At 41.8% G+C, this 21,341-nt stretch overlaps 1 protein-coding gene across 7 annotated transcripts in view; it reads left to right on the top strand.

Annotated features, from left to right (window-relative positions):
• akt3a (v-akt murine thymoma viral oncogene homolog 3a) overlaps positions 1-21,341 on the top strand; it is a 538,604-nt gene that overhangs the window by 438,331 nt on the left and 78,932 nt on the right. For all 7 annotated transcript variants that reach the window (XR_010976283.1, XM_068045398.1, XM_068045396.1 and 4 more), the window contains one exon: positions 14,103-14,317. Coding sequence is in view for 6 of the 7 variants with exons in the window: in XM_068045398.1 (XP_067901499.1) it covers positions 14,103-14,317 (215 nt within the window). In the remaining variant the exon portion in view is untranslated. The remainder of the gene's footprint in view (positions 1-14,102; positions 14,318-21,341) is intronic.

Here is a 21,341-nt window from a genome sequence, read left to right as displayed (position 1 = left end):
CTGTGTGGAGTTTGCAAGTTCTCCCTGTGTCTGCGTGGGTTTCCTCCCACATGCCAAAGACTTGCAGGTTGATAGGTTAATTGGCCATTAGCAATTGCCCCTAGTATAGGTAGGTGGTAGGGAAATATAGGGACAGGTGGGGATGTGGTAGGGATATGGGATTAGTGTAGGATTAGCATAAATGGGTGGTTGATGGTCGGCACAGACTTGGTGGGCCGAAGGGCCTGTTTCAGTGCTGTATCTGTAAAAAAAAAAAGAGCGAGGCCATGTTCTTTGGGAACTGGGCTGACCGATCCTTTGTCCCCTTCACTGTCAGGTCAGCCTACCTGAAGGTGTTGAGGATATGGTTCGGAAGGGCCGGGGCGTGCACCAAAACCTGGGAGGAGCGAGTAGTCAGGGTACAACACAAGCTGAGCATGTGGGAGCAGCGATCTCTCTTCATTGTGGGTAAGAAACTGGTCATCTGGTGCGAGGCGCTCACATTGTTGCTGTACGTGGCGCAGGTCTGGCCCATACCCCACTCCTGCGCTGTGGCGGTCACCCAAGCCATTTTCCGCTTCATCTGGGGATCCAAAATGGACCGGGTCTGGAGGGACACGATGTTCAAACCTCTGGATAAGGGTGGGAAAAATGTACCCAACATCACCCTCATCCTGATGACTACCTTCGTGTGCGGCTGCATCAAGCTGTGTGTAGATCTCCAGTACGCAAACTCCAAGTGTCACTACATGCTGAGGTTCTGTCTGACTCCGGTGTTGCGAAGGATGGTCACATTGCCGCGGAACGCTCCATCCAGTTGGACTGTGCCGTACTGCCTATCCTTCGTGGAGCAGTTTCTGCAGAAAAACACCTTTGACCACCAATCCATCAGGCAGTGGTCTGCACAGAATGTCCTCAAGGCCCTACAGGAAAAGGAGATGGTGGATCCTGTTGGATGGTTCCCCAAGGAGACCGCCAAAGTTATTTGGCGGAATGCCTCATCACCAGAACTTTCAAACAAGCACCAAGATGTAGCTTGGCTGGTGGTGAGAAGAGCCCTCCCCATCAGATCCTTCCTGCATGCCCAAAGTCTCACCCCCTCCGCACAATGCCCTCGTGGTGGCTGTGGTGGGGAAGAGATGGTTACCCACATCCTTCTGGAATGTGTCTTTGCAAAACAGGTGTGGAAAGAGATGCAGTGGTTTTTGTCGAGGTTCATCCCAAGCAGCTCTGTAACACAGGAGTCTGTGCTCTATGGGCTGTTCCCAGGGACACACACCGAGATAAACATCAACTGCTGCTGAAGGACTATCAGTTCGGTGAAAGGCGCCCTTTGGTCTGCCCGAAACCTGCTGGTCTTCCAGCACAAAGAGTTGTCCACGACCGAATGTTGCAGACTGGCACATTCCAAGGTCCAGGACTACGTGCTGAGGGACGCACTAAAGCTTGGGGCAGTCGCAGCAAAAGCTCAATGGGGAAAGACCACTGTGTAAGGTCCCCTCACCAAGCTGAACGGAGGGGATGGATCCATGGAAAACCCCTCGAACTGCATCGGGAAAATTTTTGTTTGCTGTAAAATGTATATGGCATGAAAAATGAAATGGAAGGGTTGTGTGGCAACTCACTCCTGTATTGAAGGAAACTGACCTCCTTTGCACTTTGTTTTTTTTTGACTTGGTGCTGTTTGGAACTGTTTTGTCATGTATTTTTTTTTACAGATTTTTATGAATAAAGTATATTTTGGAAATAAAAAAAAACTTGGGAGCCTCCTGCTAGCTCATCAAAAGGTGGACATAACCTCAGGTTTGTAACTGGGATTGACAGCTAGTAGACTGAGCCCCCTCACCTCAGACTTTGGAGGGACTGTTCCAAACGCATTGTTTTCTCCATTTTCTGTCCAATACTCCTCCCTCAAACACAGGGTGATCTGTGTTGTCTTGTAGCCTGTCTTTTAAAGCTTTGACAATTAATATGAGCCCATGTTTATAGACTTAAAAGAAGGGTTGACTTGCATTTTTTTTGGGTACTTTCCATTATCTCTTTCTTCCAAAATGTTTACAGTCAACCAAGAGCTTTAAGTGTAGCCATTGTTGTAATGTAGGAAACACGGCAGCCAGTTTGAGCACAACTAGGTCCTACAAGATTGGATAATCTGTTTTGGTTATGTTAGCTGAGGTATAAATACTGGACGAGACATTGCGGACACCTCCCCTGTTCTTTGAAGTAGTGCTGTGGGATTTTTATGTCCACCTGAGAGGCCAGACTGCCTCAGTGTGTGATTATAATAATATGGGCATGGACCCATTGATGAGCATGTGGATCAGTTGACTTCTGAAAGATGGCAGAGTAATTGGTAAAACAGCAAAATCAGTGAGCAATTTAGCCCCAGAAATGTCCTGTTTTTGATTTACCTAATATTTTGTAATGCAGTACAACAGAGTAAGATGCTGATCAGATAACCATATGTTAAACATATTAGAACAAATTTAATTAACATTTATTGCCCAAGCTACTAAACAAAGGATAAAAGATGTTGTTATGCCTGAAGTGCTGAGTCATCTTGACTATGTATATTGCATTAAGCTAACAGAATCACATGGCATTATAAAGTGTTCTGTTTACTTAAAATCAGCACTTCATTAGAGTAAAATATTCTAGGTGTTTTCATTCATTATGAAAAAACATTAAATTATTCTGTCAACAAGATTTTATTTCATTTCATTTCAGCATGTAATAAAATATATATAATAAAGTCAGTTATTTTTGTTCACTAAAATCAGTTTTGATCATAAAAGTGATGGTCATCTTCAGATATTATGAGTAACCTAAATTATTTTTGTCAAATATAGAGATTTAATTAAAAATGAAATATTAAACTCAATTGTCTAATGACCTGCCCTAATTCCTCCCTTTCTGTCTTGTTCTGAAACTTCCTTTTTGTTTTTTATTGGTTAGCTTTATGGCCTTTTTTAAAAAATCTCTCTCTCATTTTTGCTACCTAGTTTTGTTCTGTCAAGTGTGTCTTGTTTCTAGGTTTATCACTTGGTTTCTCTATTAAGTGTTTTTCTTCTGACAGCTTAATCTTTCTGTCCTTCAGTTGTATTATATTCCTTAGATTCTTTATAGCCATATTCACAACTGTGATGTGTTTCTCCAGTTCCTTCCAGACATTGGTATTTAGCTACTTCTTGAAACAACAAAACACCAAGATGAGTCTATGTTAGGGGGGAAGTTTCGTGACTTTTTTTGTTATCTTAATTGTTTTCAACTATCTATCTCTCTCTCTATCTTTTCTACTTTAAATGTATTTTCAGCTTTTTCCTCACTTGGATGTCCCTGCACTATTTATGGCTAAGGGAGGAGTTGTCAGGTAACCCATTCCCAGGCCCCTCCTTAGAAACAGGCCACAAGAATGCGCATGCAAATGACCTGGAAGTGACTCCGGCATTTTTTTTCTCTTTTCCCCTGTGGAAAAGTACCAGACTTCCACTTGGTAGTAAGCAATGCTGATGCAGCTGAGGTCAGGAACTGAGTATTGAGGAAGATTGTGAACATGAAATGAAGGTCATTCCAATCAGTCTGGAATATCATGTGTTATATGGCCTTCAGACATGGCTCTGTAAAAGTTAAAATAACAATTGGCGTTTTCAGTTGCATTCTAACACAGGTCCAAATGAACTTGAGGGAGTTTTTTTGTTATGTGTAACAAAAAAAATCTGGACACTTTTAAAATGTTTTGTTAAAAATACAGAGTTTTGATACTTTTTTAACAATAGCGATTTAGAAAAAAAGTATGCATATTTTCTAAAAAGAAAATTCTCTTAAGTAAGAATTATTCTTTACCAAGCAGGGGAAAATCAAACCTGCCATTTGGTTTGTGTGATCCTCCATTATTCTCTCCTATTCTGAGCCGTTACCTTCTGCTCTTTTTCTCTGGTTACAAGTATGTAATCACCTGAAAAAGTCAATGTTTCTTCACTGTAAATAAGATATTATGACATAGATAGTTCTAGTAATTGTAAAAAAACAAGTTTTGCTCAGGTTTCACATCTACATACTCAGATGCAATTACCTTGGCCAGATACATTTCAGCAGTTTGACATTAGCCCACAAAGATGCACCTTGGTCAATTTAACTCCAGTCAACTTATCTCTAGATTGATATGTTGAGGTTGTTATTGTCTTTTAGTTTTAAAAGTCATGTAGAATATGCAGATACCTGCTGTATCTGTTCACAGTTTGCATGAATTTTAGAAAACTCAGGAAAAGATTTCAACATGACCATTTTGTTCCCTGGAAAGCAAACGTGATGAAGATTTTTTAGATTTAGAGATACAACACTGAAACAGGCCCTTCGGCCCACCGAGTCTGTGCCGACCATCAACCACCCATTTATACTAATCCTACACTAATTCCATATCCCTGCCACATCCCCACCTGTCCCTATACTCAGTTCCTTTAGGTGCATATGTAACTGTTGTACTGTTTTCCAAGATATACAAACCTCTCGTTCCAGGTATGATAGGGAATCTGTTTTAAGCAAGAACATTCCATGGTATCAAAGCCCTGAAAGATCAGTACAAACTTCTTTGGCACCATCACAAATCTATTCAACTTTACCATGCTGTAAAGTGGATCAACATGTTGAAGCTTGACTAGATTCTGTGAGATGGATATTATTTTTTTTAAACTTCTAACATCACTATTTCCCTTTCTGTCTTAATTGCCAAAACTCCAAATTATCCTGAGTTCCCTGTTTGAATATTGGAAAAGCATGCCAAAGTTATAACCTGCAATTGGATAGTACTTTTTAATGTAGAGATATGTCCCAAGTTACTTCATAAAGGAATAGGGAGGCCTAGGCCCCTGCAGAAGAGTTAGGTGATTAAAATCATGTCTCTTTGACAAAACTTTCAAAGATATTGTGATATGGTGAGAAAGGTAAAGAGGTGACAGGGTTTGAGGAGGGAGTTTGAAAGTTTAAGGGTGATGTAGCTGAAGGCTATGCCACTGCAGCTGGAAGGAAGGGTGGAGGCATACATGGCAAGCAAACTGGATGACTTGGAGTGGGGGGAGGGGAAGAGACCATAAAGCATAAGGCTAGAGAATGTTACAGACAGGGACTGGGACAAGATCATGGAGGGATTTGTGGACAAGGATGAGGATTTTAATTTTGCTCCAGCAAAATTCACAGGCTTAGTGTGGGAGAGGATATGGGCAGCATAAACAGTAGCAAACAGTGTGGGAGAGTTTATGGTGATCAGAAAGCCAGCAAGGAGGAATTTAGGAAAGTTGAATCTAGGGGTGATGAATGTATGTGTAAAGGTTGCGGCTGTCACAGGGGATGAGGTAGGGTGGACCTAAGCAATGTGAAATTGGAGGTAAGCAACTTCTGAGGTGGATAGGATTTATGGCTTAAAGTTCAGCTCTGGATCGAGCAGAGCATGGAGATTGTGTAGTTTGTTTCAACGTAAGCAAACAACCAGACGAAGGGATCGAGTTGATGACCGTGGCGGAGAGCTTTAGCAGGGGTTATGTTCGTGATTTCAGTAGGGATAGCAATGGGAGTGAGCAGATGTAGGAAGGGGCCAAAAGACAGCTGAACAGGTCAAAAATGTACCAATGTGTAGCAAGTGGGAATAACGACTCCAATCAGCAATTTTCTTTCAAGAAAACACTTGGCGGGCTGAAATCGCCTACCAGTAGCAAACAGTAGAAAGTAAGACAATAAAATTGGCCCAAATAGTTGTTTCTGAAAGATTTTGATGACTATATGTTACATAATAAAAATATATAAATAGAAAAATATACAAGAAAATGATTAGGTTCGCCTGTACAGTAGCATTTTCCAAGTTTGTAATACCACTACCATTTTCCACCAGGAAACCTATACTTGAGATCATAGTTCCCAGAAATGTCACTCTCAGCTGAAGAGATTCAGCAGAGTAGCAGCCCACAACTCCAGAATAGCTTTTTTCTGATTTGCAGAAAGACTAACCATTCAGAGCTTTTAGATTGTAAACCCCACTTCCTATTTCACTCCTGTTGAAAATCTCCAGGAACACCATTTATTAGCAACATTGGAAGTAAGAAGATTTTCTTTGTATTGCAAGCAAAGCATGATGTGACCTTTTCTGAGCTAACTTTGAAGTTAAATATTGCTTATACTATATATGATTTTACATCCCACAAATACAGTTGGCAAGTACAGTAAGAAGAAAATTCACATGCTAAAAAAGACTTGGTTTGGAATAACTTGGAGCAGGTCATATTTTGAAATATATTCCAAATGATTACACCAGTTGCATTTCTTGTACTTCAGAGCTCAAACAACCAGGAAAGCAAAATGCTTCATGTAAGCAGTGACAAGTACAGAAAGTATTGGAGTTTAATGCATATTTGGAGAGGTGAGGTGAGAGTGACTACCCTTGACATCAAGGCAGTATTTGACCGAGTATGGCATCAAGGAGCCCTAGCAAAACTGAGGTCAATGGGAATCAGGGGGAAAGCCCTCCAATGGTTGGAGTCATACCTAGCGCAAAGGAAGATGGTTGTGGTTGTTGGAGGTCAATCATCTGAGCTCCAGGACATCACTGCAGGAGTTCCTCAGGGTAGTGTCCCAGGCCCAACCATCTTCAGCTGCTTCATCAATGACCTTCCTTCAATCATAAGGTCAGGTGGGGATGTTCGCTGATGATTGCACAATGTTCAGCACCATTCATGACTCCTCAGATACTGATGCAGTCCGTGTAGAAATGCAGCAAGACTTGGACAATATCCAGGCTTGGGCTGATAAGTGGCAAGTAACATTTGCGCCACACAAGTGCCAGGCAATGACCATCTCCAACAAGAGAGAATCTAACCATCTCCCCTTGACATTCACTGACATTACCATTGCTGAATCCCCCACTATCAACATCGTAAGGGCTACCATTGACCAGAAACTGAACTGGAGTAGCCATATAAATATCATGGCTACAAGAGCAGGTCAGAGGCTAGGAGTCCTGCGGCGAGTAACTCGCCTCCTGACTCCCCAAAGCCTGTCTGCCATCTATAAGGCACAAGTCAGGAGTGTGATGGAATACTCTCCACTTGCCTGGATGGGTGCAGTTCCAACAACACTCAAGAAGCGCGACACCATCCAGGACAAAGCAGCCCGCTTGATTGCCACCCCATCTACAAATATTCACTCCCTCCACCACCGACACACAGTGGCAGCAGTGTGTACCATCTACAAGATGCATTGCAGCAACGCACCAAGACTCCTTAGACAGCACCTTCCAAATCTGCGACCTCTACCAACTAGAAGGACAAGGGCAGCAAATGCATGGGAACACCACTACCTGCAAGTTCCCCTCCAAGTCACACAACATCCTGATTTGGAACTATATCGCCGTTCCTTCACTGTCGCTGGGTCAAAATCCTGGAACTCCCTTCCTAACAGCACTGTTGGTGTATCTACCCCACATGGACTGCAGCGGTTCAAGAAGGAGGCTCACCACTTCCTTCTCAAGGGCAATTAGGGATGGGCAATAAATGCTGGCCTGGCCAGCGACACCCACATCCCATGAATGAATTTTAAAAAAATTTGGAGAGGGTTTCTGAACAAAAGCCCTGAATTTTAAAAAAAAATTTTGGAGAAATATTACAGTAACACCAGTTGTAGAAATTGTATAAATAGTAAATATACAAATTAGTTTACATTTTTCTTGGTTTAATATCTTTAAAAATTCACTTTAAAAAAACTAACAAGCAATGAGCTACTCTGTCATACTAGATCCAGCAATTTGTTTATTTATGTAGTTATATAATGAGAGAAATAAATGTATTTACTAATGTACTTGCATAAGGAAGATACAGTTTTTTTTATCCCAGTGGAGATCCCATGCAAATCTCTCTCAACCCTTTCAGTGGAGATTTCCTATCCCACATCTATACACCTCAGCATCCCTCCCCTGATAACACAGTGACAATGCAAAAATGGATCTACTAATTGTGTTTTAGTCTTCAGAAAGAGAGAGGGAAGGGAATAATTGGAACAGGGTGCACAGACGTAAAATCGGTATGTTAGTCTAGTAGTTCGATTATTGGACTAGTAAAAATGACTGCAGCTGTCGGATTATGGTAAAAATCCAACTGGTTCATTAATGCCCTTTTAAGGAAGGAAACCTGCCATCCTTATGCAGTCTGTCCTATATGTGCCTCTCGTCCCACGCAAATGTAGTTGACTCCTAACTGTCCTCAGCAAGCCACTCAGTTGTATCAAACTGCTAAACAGAATAATTGCAGCAAGAAGGCCCACCGCCATCTTTTCAGACAACTGGGGCAATAAAGGCCAGCCTTACCAGCAATACCTACACCTGGGATAGGTTTTAAAAAGTCCCCCTTCATTCTTTTAATTGCAATATGCTTTGGTTGTATATTAGTATTCAGTTATTTGGCAAAATTACAGCAGTTTGGGAACCAAGGAAGTGTTGATTGGAGTAAAGGATTTTCTCTATCGTGCAAACTGAGGGGCTGGAGAGTTGGAGCAAAGCAGCGCCACCACTAGTAGTACAGTGTAATTGCAGCTTAATAAGTTTACATACACAGTTTCCATTATAAATGGACATAGGAGTTTATGATGGTAAAAGTTGATAAAACAGTCTGACAGTATGACATGAGGATGTAAGCTTTGAAGGCCAGAAATACACGCAAATGTAAGATTTTTAACATACTGGATATGGTATTTCAATATATTTGTTGAAGACTTCTATAACTTGTTAACAATCCTATTCTCATATTTGACATTTTCTATGGCTTATTATTATAAATTCTGGTGTTCACATTTATAATTGGTTTTGCCTTTGTAAACTTGTCACAGTGTAATTGCACAATTTGGATGCTGTAGAGCAAAGTTCTGTTCTGTCATACCATGTTGAGATTTCTCCCTCAAGTAACTTTTCATGTAGTAAACTTTTAAAATTGATGCTTCTCATCTTTTAATTTTGTTTTAAAATCTCCCTTGCCGTACGTTTTTGAAGTTGAAACTATTTGAGGTGAATACCGCTCAGTCTGGAGGCACTGACTGGGGCCTTCTGCTGGCTCCTTCCTGCTAGTGCTCTTTAATCAGCAGCTCCCTGGTACAACTGCTCTCTGCTGTCATTGCTCTATTGTTCAGCCATTATGCCATTCTTGCTAGCTGCTGCCACTTGTCTGCGCATGTCAATCTTCCAATCTTGTTGCCCTGCTACTCCTATTCCTGCAGTTGCTGCTTCTGTTGTACTCACATGCCCTCCGGTCCTTGACCACTCTGCTATTGCTTCTCTCTATTTGACCAGTCAGCTGTTAGGTCACTTAAAATTTGAATTAAATTGTGATTTTCTTGTACAAAAAGATGACTCATTATTACATTTCTCGGGGTGAGTTGGGAGGGCAGGATGCAGGGGAAACATGACAGTCATTCTTGCCAAAAAATCTTCAGTTGCAGTTCTAATATATTCTTGCTTTCCATACACTTTCCCTCTTCTTTGCTTTCCCTTTCTCCTCCCATCTTCTGTCCCCATTCCTCTTCTGTACTGCCTTCCCATTCAACAAAGGTTGGGGGCATTCTGTAAAAAAATAAACCAGAGGCTTTACCACTTCATAGCAAAGCATGTTGGAGTTCCAATATTTTGTACTATGATACACCTACTTACATATATATTTCAATGATGTATAATAATTTTTTTTTAATTTCTTTAAATTAGTTTTCTAAACCGTTCCCTCTTTGCTCACCTCTCCACCCCAAGATTTTCAGGATTTGTTCCATAGGTTGAAAAAAAGCAGCTAAATATCCATTTCATTTAAAAAGGTAGTGCAGTATATGTTTCTTCATTTTTTTCTACTTTGATAAATATAAACAAAATTGTCTCAGGTGACAATTGGTAGGTATAGAAATATTTGACAAAATTGGAGAGAGATTTTTTGCCTGTAGCTGTGAATGACATGATGTTTCAAATGTATAACTTGTCAAACACATTTTCTTTGCTGTATATGTATTTCAGTTGAAACTGAAAGTTAGATTGACAGCAGGAAAACAATTATGTCCTGGCTAAAGTTTGACTCATAATTTGAATATATACATGTCTCTGTCTAGTGACAATCATCTCCAACCTCCCTTTCCTCTCCACAGACCTTGAACATGTTGTCACCTCCTAAATCTGTGCCCATCTTTCCCTGAGCTCCATGTTTGAATCCCTTCATTCAGTTTCCACCCCTGCGACAGTACAGAAATGGCCCTCATCAAAATCACAAATTACATCATATGTGACTGTTACCATGGTAAACTATCCTTTCTCATCCTTCTCAACCTGTCTGCAGCCTTTGAGAGAGTTGACCTCACCATTCTCCTCCAATGCCTGGCCGCCATCATCTGACTTGGGACTGTACCCACCTGGTTCCAATCCTATCTGTTTAATAGTAATTAGAGAACCACCTGCATTGGCTTCTCATCCCACTCCCACACAATTACCTCTGGTGTCCCATGAGGATTTATCTTTGGCCCCCCCCCCCCATGTCGCTCATCTACATGCTACCCCTCGGAGGCGTCAGCCAAAAATGCAGTGTCAGTTTCCACATCTGATGACACCCACTTCTACCTCACCATCATCTCTTTCAACCCCTCCGCTGTCTCTAACTTGTCGAACTGCTTGTCTGAAATCCAGTACTGGATGAGCAGAAATTTCCTACAACTAAATAGTGGAACGACTGGCCTCTGCCACAAATTCCGTTCCCTAGCCACCAACTCCATCCCTCCCACTGGCAATTCTGTAAGGCTGAACCACAGTGCTCGCAATTTTTTTTTTACTTACCTGACCAGCTAGCAGTAGAGGGGTTGGAAAGGAGCGGGTAACCCAGAAGTCAGGATTCCCCGCTGCCCCCCAGCACGTGCTGTGAAATTTTAATTCCATAGCACACACGTGATGACGCTGATCAGTTCCCCACCCGGCAACTAGCCTGATTACACCCTTGGCTTCCATTTGGCTGGGGAGCAGGTCGGTGGAGACCGCAGGACAAGGCAGATCTGTGGTGGGGGGATGCTGGTTGGGGGGTGGTGGGGGTTGGAATGGGATGGATGTCAATTGTGTGGTGGGGGGTCTGATACCAGGGATATGCCTATCCTGGGATCCGCCTATCCTGGGATCCCAGAGCAGAGGTGGGGGGTATGGGATTGGGAGGCCTTGGGAAGGGGCTGGGGGAAGTGGCAATGGGAATGGTCTGAGGCCTCGTGGGGAAGACTAGCAGAAGTGCTTGATCACTGGGGTCCCAGAAGGTTAAAGGCATTCTGCATCTGGATCTGCAGAAGAATCCTGATCATCCATGGTTAACGTTGAAAAGTTGAAAAGCAATAAGGTTCTCAGCCTCATGATCATATTTAAAATGCCAACTCCTTGGAGCGAATTGGTCATCCGCCCACCCTCCTGCTTTAACTAAAGCTGAAAATGAACAGATTAGTGGCTGGTTTGGATCGGGATTCTGATTTTTAGGACTTCAACCCAACCAATGAGACTCAAACCCTGTTTTTATGCCCCACCCCCCAGATGTCATATTTGACCTCCAAGATGAACTTTTGACCACATCCTTGGCATCACTAAGATCGCCTGTTCCCACCTCATTAACATCGTATGACTCTGGCCCTGCCTCATCTCATCTGCTGCTGAAACTCTCAGGTCATCAACCTGAAACATTAACTCTGTTTCTGTTTCCACAGATGCGACTAGACCTGCAGAGTATTTCCAACATTTTCTGATTTTATTTCAGATAGCCAGCACCCCGCAGTATTTTGTTTTTGTTCTAATATCTCTTTGTGGCTTGGTGTCAGATTTTTTTCTATAATGCTCCTGTGAAGTGGCTGTTTTATTACGTTCAAGTCACTATAAAAGTACAAGTTGTCATTGTTTGTCTGCTATGTTATATTTTGATTGTACTCTGGGCAATTTTCAAATGCTATTCATTTGTTTAACAAATGCTTTGGACATTTCTACTATTAAAAGAATTGCAATTGTATTTGTAAAGTAACTGTTTGGTTTAACTATAGTCTTTAATCAGGAATCCTAGCATAGCCCAGAATGATGATTTATCTTCTGCTTGCGTTCCTGATGCGACACAAAATGTGTTTCATATGTTATGAACACAATTGGCCAAAGTAGGATCAAAAAGTTATAATCTGGGCAATGTTTATACGATAGCTACTTGAAATGTAGGTTAAAGACATAGTTGAAATGGTTTTGTCACTTAAATGTTGTTCATCAAATCATGCACAATGTATAATTAACTTCTTTTTAATCTTTATTGCTGAAAATAGAGACATGTTGTCGATGCTTTCCGTCTTGCACTCATCAGGACAATGCTTCTTACCCAAACCTGATCAAAGCAAGAAGCTTCAAGTCATATTTCTAGCACTGACTTTAGAATGTTCCAGAATAACCAATGTAAGGGAAAACAACAACTTATACTGCATGCGAAGAGAGTGCTCATTGGTTGGCAAATGAACTCTGAATGGTGGAGGTTTTGCCACGGCGAATGCACCAGTTTATGGTGACTGACAGTTAACTGCCAAGCTTTATTTAAAATTTAAACCAGGCAGCTTCACTCTGATTGGTCAAGGCATTTCCCTGAGAAGTTAACCAGTGAATGGCTGTCACTTATTTTGTTCAGCTGAAACAGGCGCAATGTTTGTACATATTCTTTCTGTCAGCAAAGAACAGGGCTCTGTGTATTAATATATGTAGCTTCCTGTACGTGCAAATGTGCCACACTGCGAGCCCTATTGACAATCTTAAATTGGTTGTCAGCGTAATTCTTAGCACACAGTGAATTATTTAGCAAATATTGTCCAAGCACGGAATCACATCTAATGTTGGACACTGTGTTTTGAGTTTTGCAAGCACGGACTGGTTGGGTACACAGGGTCCTGTTCTTGTCCTGCACCGTAAACTGGTGCATTTGCCATGGCAGCGCCTCTACCAACCAGAGTCCACTTGCCAACCAATCAGCACTCTCTTTGCATGCAGTATAAGTTGTTGTTTTCCCTTACATTGGTTATTCTTACAATTGTCCTGATGAGTGTAAGGCGAAAAGCTTCGACAACATGTCTCTATTTTCAGCAGTACTCAAGTTTTGTACTACTAAACGACTAAATGATATTTTTATGGATTATGTCACTCATTTCAAACATATAGTGGCCACTGTTACTTTCTACTCCTATCCAAAAAAATGGGGTGGGGGAAATGAAAACAGTTGGTGTGTTGTTTGATACACTGTTGGAATATCATATGAAGTTTTCAATAACTGAAAAGGAGGCTATTTAACACATTAACTTGCATATAGACTGTATTTTAAAGCAAAAAATATCAATTTAAATTGGAACTGTGATAAATATTGTTTCCTGAAAGTGGGCTATTATTTGGAGTGCTGCTGAAATACAAGGGTGGTAAATGTCAAAATTATATTAAAATGGCTTTACTTTAAAAAAAAAATTCTAATCTGAGACAACATGCCAAACAACATCAATTGTCTAGACATGTTGCTGGCAAACTAACTTCTGGCAACTCTGTCCTCTGCAAGCTTTCATTGTTCCTGTGATATCTCTCACTCAGTCTCTATAAAATCCTGCTATATCAGTCTAAATTTTGGCACAATCTGGTCCTCCCTCCATTACATTGAAGTACAAGCAGAATGTTTCAGCGTAGAGCTGTAGTTTGAATGTATCCTGCTAAGAGAAACTTATAAGACAGTTTCAGTCATATTAGAAATAATGTGAAAATTTTGTTGGGTTCTTGCTGAGCTCATGATCAAGGAGTGATGTCTGTACAAAATGTTTTGTATGAACCTGGATAATTCTGAACTTTATACAGGGGAAAATTCAGGCAGTTTACAAAAAAGGGCTAACATCTCACTTGTGCATAAAACATTATGCATTCTAAGGAGAATGAGAGCATCTAATGTGAATTCTTTACTTTATGACAGTGCCCATTTTAATACGTGATTTTGGTGAAATTTAACTCAAAAGCTGTCTGAAAATTTACTTTTAATACTTTGGGGAGACAAACGTAAAATTGGTATTCAAGCTATGGCAAACATGTCCTTTGTTTACTTTGTTAGGTTTTAGAAGACAACGACTATGGTCGTGCTGTTGACTGGTGGGGTTTGGGTGTTGTTATGTACGAGATGATGTGTGGCCGGCTACCTTTTTACAACCAGGACCATGAGAAGCTTTTTGAATTGATCCTAATGGAGGACATTAAATTTCCCAGAACTCTTTCATCTGATGCAAAATCATTACTCTCCGGATTGCTTATAAAAGATCCAAACAAAAGGTAACTATGTGATACCTCTGTTAAAACTTCCTTCAGTGTTGAATTTTTATTCCATATTGTGGTCTGATTCCAATCTGCTATATGTGCAGTTTCTTGGGTATTTTGTGGAACTATGCTATTTCCAGATCCACAAACCTGATCTATTTGAGTTCAGGGTATTGACTGAATGTGTGAAGAAAGCTACTGAAACCTGAGGTGTCTAGTTTTCTCTGAACAGTTCATCTGGGACTTAATGCACGAATTATGTGCTTGCAGTGTAGGATAAGTTCCATATCCATCTATCAATATTAATCTTTGTATCATTAGGTGAACATTCTAAAGTCAGTGCTAGAAATGTGACTTGAAAGTCTTGCTTTGATCAGGTTTGGGTAAGAAGCATTGTGCATGCCAGAATCCAATCACTGAAAATACAGCCAGCATGGACCGCTTGAATAGAATGGCCAATTTCCATGTTGTAATTTCTTTATTGTGTATGTAACCAATGCTCTGATTTTAACCTAACCCATCTGGCAGGAATGGGGGGTGTTTCAGGGAGGAAGCCCGTTTTATATCCCATCCGATTTTACGGAGTGTAAAATGGGTGTCCGTCCTGAACCTGTCACATTCCTGTTGGGCAAATTTGGTTAAAATTGGGGCTGAAGTACAATCTGATTGAATTTTTCATGAAAGACTCTGAATACACTTTTCAGTGCAAATTTAAAATTAATAAGTTACTAAAAGACTCCTACATCATTACTCGGGTGGTTTGGAGCACAACAGTGATGATTGTCTGCTAACCTAGCAGATGGGGACCATTGCTTAAGTACTCCTAGTGGGAGTCCTGGTAATTGCAATTTTGTAAATTGGTGAGGTTAGTTAGAACACAGTGCATTGTTAGTAAATTCAGGCTCAGAAGAACACGAAATGTCTGACCTTTCCTTTACGATTGTTTTGCACCTGCATCATAGTGAGATGTTAGGAGTGTGATGGACATGCACTGGGGACAGTACTTTAAATTTATGTATTTAAAAATGATTTACAAATGTGTTGCTCATGTTGAGTTAGATGATGTACTGCTTTATAAGAACTGGACTGTCATGCTATGTAATGATTATTCTGTTAAGATGGAGCTTCGTCATGTAAGGTCACAAAGCTAATTGGTAAGTATTCACAAGCCCAGAGTTTAACTGGTCAAAGATATTGTGGTGATTGAAATGTGTTTTGTCAGTTTCAAGTTGCAGCTGAGAAGCATACAGTATTTTAAGACTGCTTTGCATCTGTCATGAAATGTGATGTGTGTGTGAACAGACATGCTGTTTTTAATATTTACTGCCTTACATGTGGCATTACTTATGGTAAGTTAGATGATGTGCTATTTTATAACGGCAGGAATATTATACCACCTAATGCATAATGTTTGTTCCATCACTTTGAACATTTGTTCCTTTAAGATCACATAATCTAATTTTTAAATCAGAAGCTCAGGTCAATCTGATCTGCTAGTGGATGTAGAAAATATGAGGTTTGTTCACTGCACATTTCTAGTTTCTCTCCTATCTCCCCTCTGTCTCACTCTGTGCTCATCTTGTCCATAAGACCAACCTCCTGCTCTGTTGACCCTATTCCCATTAAACTGCTGACCACCCAACTTCCCATCTCGACCTATCTGAAGCCTTTGAAATGCTTGACCATACCATCCTCTAACACCTCTCCAATGTCGTCCGGCTGTGTAGGTCTGCTCTCACCTGGTTCCATCCTTATCTAATCATAGCCAGAGTATCACTTGCAATGGCTTCTCGTCCTGCTCCTACACTGTTAGCTCTGTTGTCCACCAAGGATCAATCCTTGACCCCCTTCCTATTTCCCATCAACATGCTGCCCTTCGGTGACATCGTTCAAAAGCACAGCATTAGTTTTTACATGTATGCTGACGACATCCAGCTCTATCTCATCACCACTTCTCTCAACTCCTCCACTGTTGCAAAATTATCAGACTGCTTATCCGACATCCAGTACTGGATGAGCAGAAATTTCCTCCAATTAAATATTGGGACGGCTGATACCATTGTTTTTGGTGCCTACTGCAAACTCAATCCCCTAGCTACCGGCTCCATCCCGCTCCCTGGCAACAATCTGAGACTAAACCAGTCTAAAGGCAACCTTGGTGTCATATTTGACCCCGAGATGAGCTTCCGACCAGATATTTGCAGCATTGTTAAGACCGCCTATTGCCACCTCCATAACATCGCCTGACTTCTCCCATGTCTCAGCGCTTCTGCTGCTGAAACCCTCATTTGTGTCTTTGTTATCTCGAGACTTGACTGTTCCAACGCAGTCCTGGCTGGTCTTCTACTTTCTACTCTCCGTAATCCTGAGGTCATATCAAACTCTGCTGCCCATGTCTTAATTTGCACCAAATCCTCTTCACCTGTCACACCTGACCTACATTGGCTCCTGGTCAAGCAACATCTTAATTTCAAAATTCTCATCCTTCTTTGCAAATCCTTCCATGACCTTGCCCCTCCCTATCTCTCGCATCTCCTCCGCCCCCACAACCCTCCGATATCTCTGCGCTCATGTAATTCTGCCTTCTGAGCATCTCCGATTTTAATTGCTCCTCCATTGGTGGTAATGTCTTCAGTAGTCTAGGATCTAAGCTCTGGAATTCTCTCCCTCCACCTCTCTGCCTCTCTACCTTGCTTTCCTCTTTTCAGACACTCCTTAAAACTGAGTGGATGGTCCATCTCAGCCTCCTCCTGAGGTCCCCAACATCACAGATGACAGTCTTCAACCAATCCGATTCACTCCACGTGACATCTAGAAATGGCTGAAGGCACTGGATACTGCAAAGGCTATGGGTCTTGACAACATCCTGGCTGTAGTACTGAAGACTTGTACTGCAGAACTAGCCGCGCCCCCTAGCTACAGTACAGCTACAACACTAGCATCTGCCCAACAATGTGAAAAATTACCAAGGTGTGGCCTGTCCACAAAAAGCAGGACAAATTCAACCCGGCCAGTTACCGCCCCATCAATCTACTCTTGATCATTGTCGTTGACAGTGCTATCATGCGGCACTTAAACATCAAGGAGCCCTAGCCAAATTGAAGTCAATGGGAATCAGAAGGAAAACTCTCCACTGGTTGGAGTCATACCTAGCACAAAGGACGATGGTTGTGGTTGTTGGAGGCCAATCATCTCAGCCCTAGGACATTGCTGCAGGAGTTCCTCAGGATAGCGTCCTAGGCTTAACCATCTTCAGCTGCTTCATCAATGACTGTCCCTCCATCATTCGGTCAGAAGTGCGGATGCTTGCTGATGATTGTATGATATTCAGTACCATTTGCAACTCCTCAGAGACTGAAGCAGGCCGCATCCATATGTAGCAAGACCTGGACAGCATTCGAGCTTGGGCTGATATGTGGCAAGTTACATTCGCACCACACAAGTGCCAGGAAATGACCATTTCCAACAAGAAAGAATCTAACCTTTTCCCCATGACAGTGGCATTACCATCGCTGAATGCCCCATTATCAACATCCTGGGGGTTACTATTGACCCGTAACTGTACTGGAGCAGCCACAAATACTGTGGCTACAAGAGCAGGTCAGAGGCTAAGAATTCTGTGGCGAGTAACCCACCTCCTGACTCCCCAAAGCCTGTCCAAAATCTACAAGGTACAAGTCACAGAATCACAGAATAGTTCCAGCGCAGAAGGAGGCCAATTGGTCCATCGTGTCCGGACCAGCTCTCTGAAAGAGCAATGCCCTCGGTTCCATTCCCTGCCTTCTCTCATAACCCTGCACATTCTTCCTTTTCATATTACTGTCTAATTCCCTTTCAAATGCTTCAATTGAACCTGCCTCCACCACGTTCTCAGGCAGTGCATTCCAGACCTTAACCACTCGCTGCGTGAAAAAGTTTTTCCTCATGTCACTTTTGCTTCTCTTACCAAATACTTTAAATCTGTACCCTCTCGTTCTCAATTCTTTCACAAGTGGGAACAGTTTCTTTCTTTCTATCTACTCTGTCCAAACCTCTCATGATTTTGAATACCTCTATCAAATCACCTCTCAGCCTTCTCTTCTCCAAGGAAACCAGTCCTAACTTCTCCAGTCTATCTTCATAGCTGAAATTCCTCATCCCTGGAGCCATTCTCATGAATCTTTTCTGTACAGTCTCCAATGCCCTCACGTCTTTCCTTAAGTGCGGCGCCCAGAATCGGATGCAGTACTCCAGCTGAGGCCGAACTAGTGTCTTATACAAGTTCATTAGTGTCTTATACATAACTGCCTTGCTCTTGTACTCTATTGCCCCTATTAATAAAGCCCAGGATACTGTATGCTTTATTAGCCGCTCTCTCAACCTGTCCTGCCACCTTCAAAGACTTATGCACATATACACCTAGGTCCCTCTGCTCCTGCACCCACTTTAGAATTGTACCCTTTATTCTATATTGTCTCTCCATGTTTTTCCTACCAAAATGAATCACTTCACATTTCTCTGCATTGAACTTCATCTGCCACTTGTCTACCCATTCCACCAGCTTGTCTTTGTCCTTTTGAAGTTTTACACTATCCTCCTCACAGTTCATAATGCTTCCAAGTTTCGTATCATCTGCAAACTTTGAAATTGTGCCCTGTACACCAAGATCTAGGTCATTAATATATAACAGGAAATCAAAGGTCCCAACACTGATCCCTGGGGAACTCCACTACAAACCTTCCTCCAGCCTGAAAAACATCCATTAACCACTACTCTGTTTCCTGTCACTCAGCCAATTTCCATCCATGTTGCTACTGTCCCTTTTATTCCATGAGCTACAAGTTTGCTCACAAGTCTGTGAGCTACAAATATTTGATACAAATGCCTTTGGAAAGTCCATGTACACCACATCAGCATTGCCCTCATCAATCCTGCCTGTTACCTCCTCAAAAAATGCCAGCAAGGGAGTTAAACATGATTTTCCCTTAAGAAATCCATGCTGGCTTTCGTTAATGAACTCACATTTATCCATGTGACTATTGATTTTGCCCCTAATTATTTTTTCTAAAATTTTTCCCACCACTGAAGTTAAACTGACTGGCCTGTAGTTGCTGTCTTCTTTGAAGGTAGCCCATTGTTCATCTACCAGTTTTTCTGCCAGCTTTTGACTCCAATTTATTCGTCCCTGCTCCATTCTTACCCCATTGAAATTAGCCTTCCTCACTCCTGAAGTCAGGAGTGTGATGGAGTACTCTCCACTTGCCTGGAGGAATCCGGCTCCAACAACACTGTTACAACCAGGTGAGAAAGGTGTCTAGGGGTCCTTCTCAGCCTTCCCCTGGTCTTACCGTAACAGGGTTTAATTTTAAACGCACCATGATTTCAGCTCCTCCTAGGTGAATCCTTTTTCACCAATTTCCAACTATAAGGCAAAGAAACCAGCACAAACAGGCTTTCTTAGGTTTAAAGAAGAAAAGTTGAAATTTATTAAACTTAAACTTAAACTCTTGTTCGGTTAATGCCTACAGATTCATGTCTCACCCACGCTAACATGCATACGTGATACGTGCAGATAGAGACAGAAAGAAAACAGAAGAAATAAAGTGGAAATATTTGAGGCAATATCTGAGGAGGTTTTTTGTGTTACGGTTCTTCGAGCGCACTGTAGTGTCCTTTAATGTAGGTAGATCTTGCTTTTCGTTGGGGCCCAGTAGTCGTCTTAAACCTTGTTAGCTATAGGAGACTTTTCTCTTTTGGGGTTCCTGTGTCTTCAGTGGATTTGGAGTCCCATGAGAAAGAGATGGGAGCAGGCAGAGAGGAGGGGCGGTGGCGAGCCAGCTAGCTGGTTTGAACATGTCCGTTTGTGTATTCGACCATCTTAGCAGTCAACCTGAAATGCAAGCTCCCCCACCTACAAGGTCTGGTGAAAGCAAGTCCTTTCTTCACTTCAACAACAGTTTGAAATTTAATGTCCATGTGGCAAAATTTATATGCCTCATGCTTGGCAGGTGGGGGCCTGCATGACAACACTCAGGAAGCTCAACACCATTTAGGACAAGCAGCCCGCTTGATCGGCACCCCATCCACCACCTTAAACATTCACTCCCTCCACCACTGACACATAGTGGCAGCAGTGTGCACCATATACAAGATGCACTGCAGCAACTCAACCACACCTTCTTCAACAGTACCTTCCAAACCTGCAACCTCTTCCACCGAGAAGGGCAAGAGCAGCAGACGCGTGGGGATACCACCATCTGCAAGTCCCCTTCCAAGCCATACACCATCCTGACTTGGAAATATATCACCGTTCCTTTAATGTCGCTGGATCAAAATCCTGGAACTCCCTCCCAAACAGCACTCTGGGTGTATCTGCACCAAATGAACTGCAGCAGTTCAAGAAGGTAGCTCACCACCATCTTCTCAAAGGCAGTTAGGGATGGGCAACCAATGCTAGCCTTGCCAGCGATGCCCTCATCCCATGAAACAAATAAATAAAAAAACCTTTGGTCATCAGACCTAATATCTTATGTGTTTTGGTGTCATATTTTCTTTTATAATGTTTCTGAGAAACACCTTGAGTCATTTTATTACATTAAAGGCACTATATAAATATAATTTGTTGCCCTAAAAAAAATTGAAGGAAAACCAGCCAAAACCTGTAAATAACTTGAGGATCTGCTGAGAGCAATCAACCACTAATTGACTTGCAATTCTGCCTCGTAGCCTTAAAGGGATGCACCTAATTACACATACCTACCCAATAATGCATTGTGCGTTTCATGCTATAATCCTCCTATCCCAATGAAAGAGTAATCTCTGATATACCATATGCAATGTGAAGGGAAATCCAAGACCGATTGTATAAGTGCCTGAGATGGACTTGCCATCTGAGCACTTTTTTTTTTACCAGTTTTCCCACCACATTAGGACTTCATTTGTCTGCTATAAACAAATATCTACCCCATTCAGGATAAAATGAATAAGTTGTACTATCTTCATATGGAGAGTTTTTCACTGTGCTCCTGCTTTAAGATTTCAGTTGACGAGAAATTTTTAT

Source organism: Heterodontus francisci, chromosome 13 (assembly GCF_036365525.1).
Source record: "Heterodontus francisci isolate sHetFra1 chromosome 13, sHetFra1.hap1, whole genome shotgun sequence".
Classification (NCBI taxonomy): Eukaryota; Metazoa; Chordata; class Chondrichthyes; order Heterodontiformes; family Heterodontidae; genus Heterodontus; species Heterodontus francisci.
The sequence above is the reverse complement of the archived record's forward strand: the minus strand, read 5'-3'. Positions and strand labels throughout refer to the sequence as shown.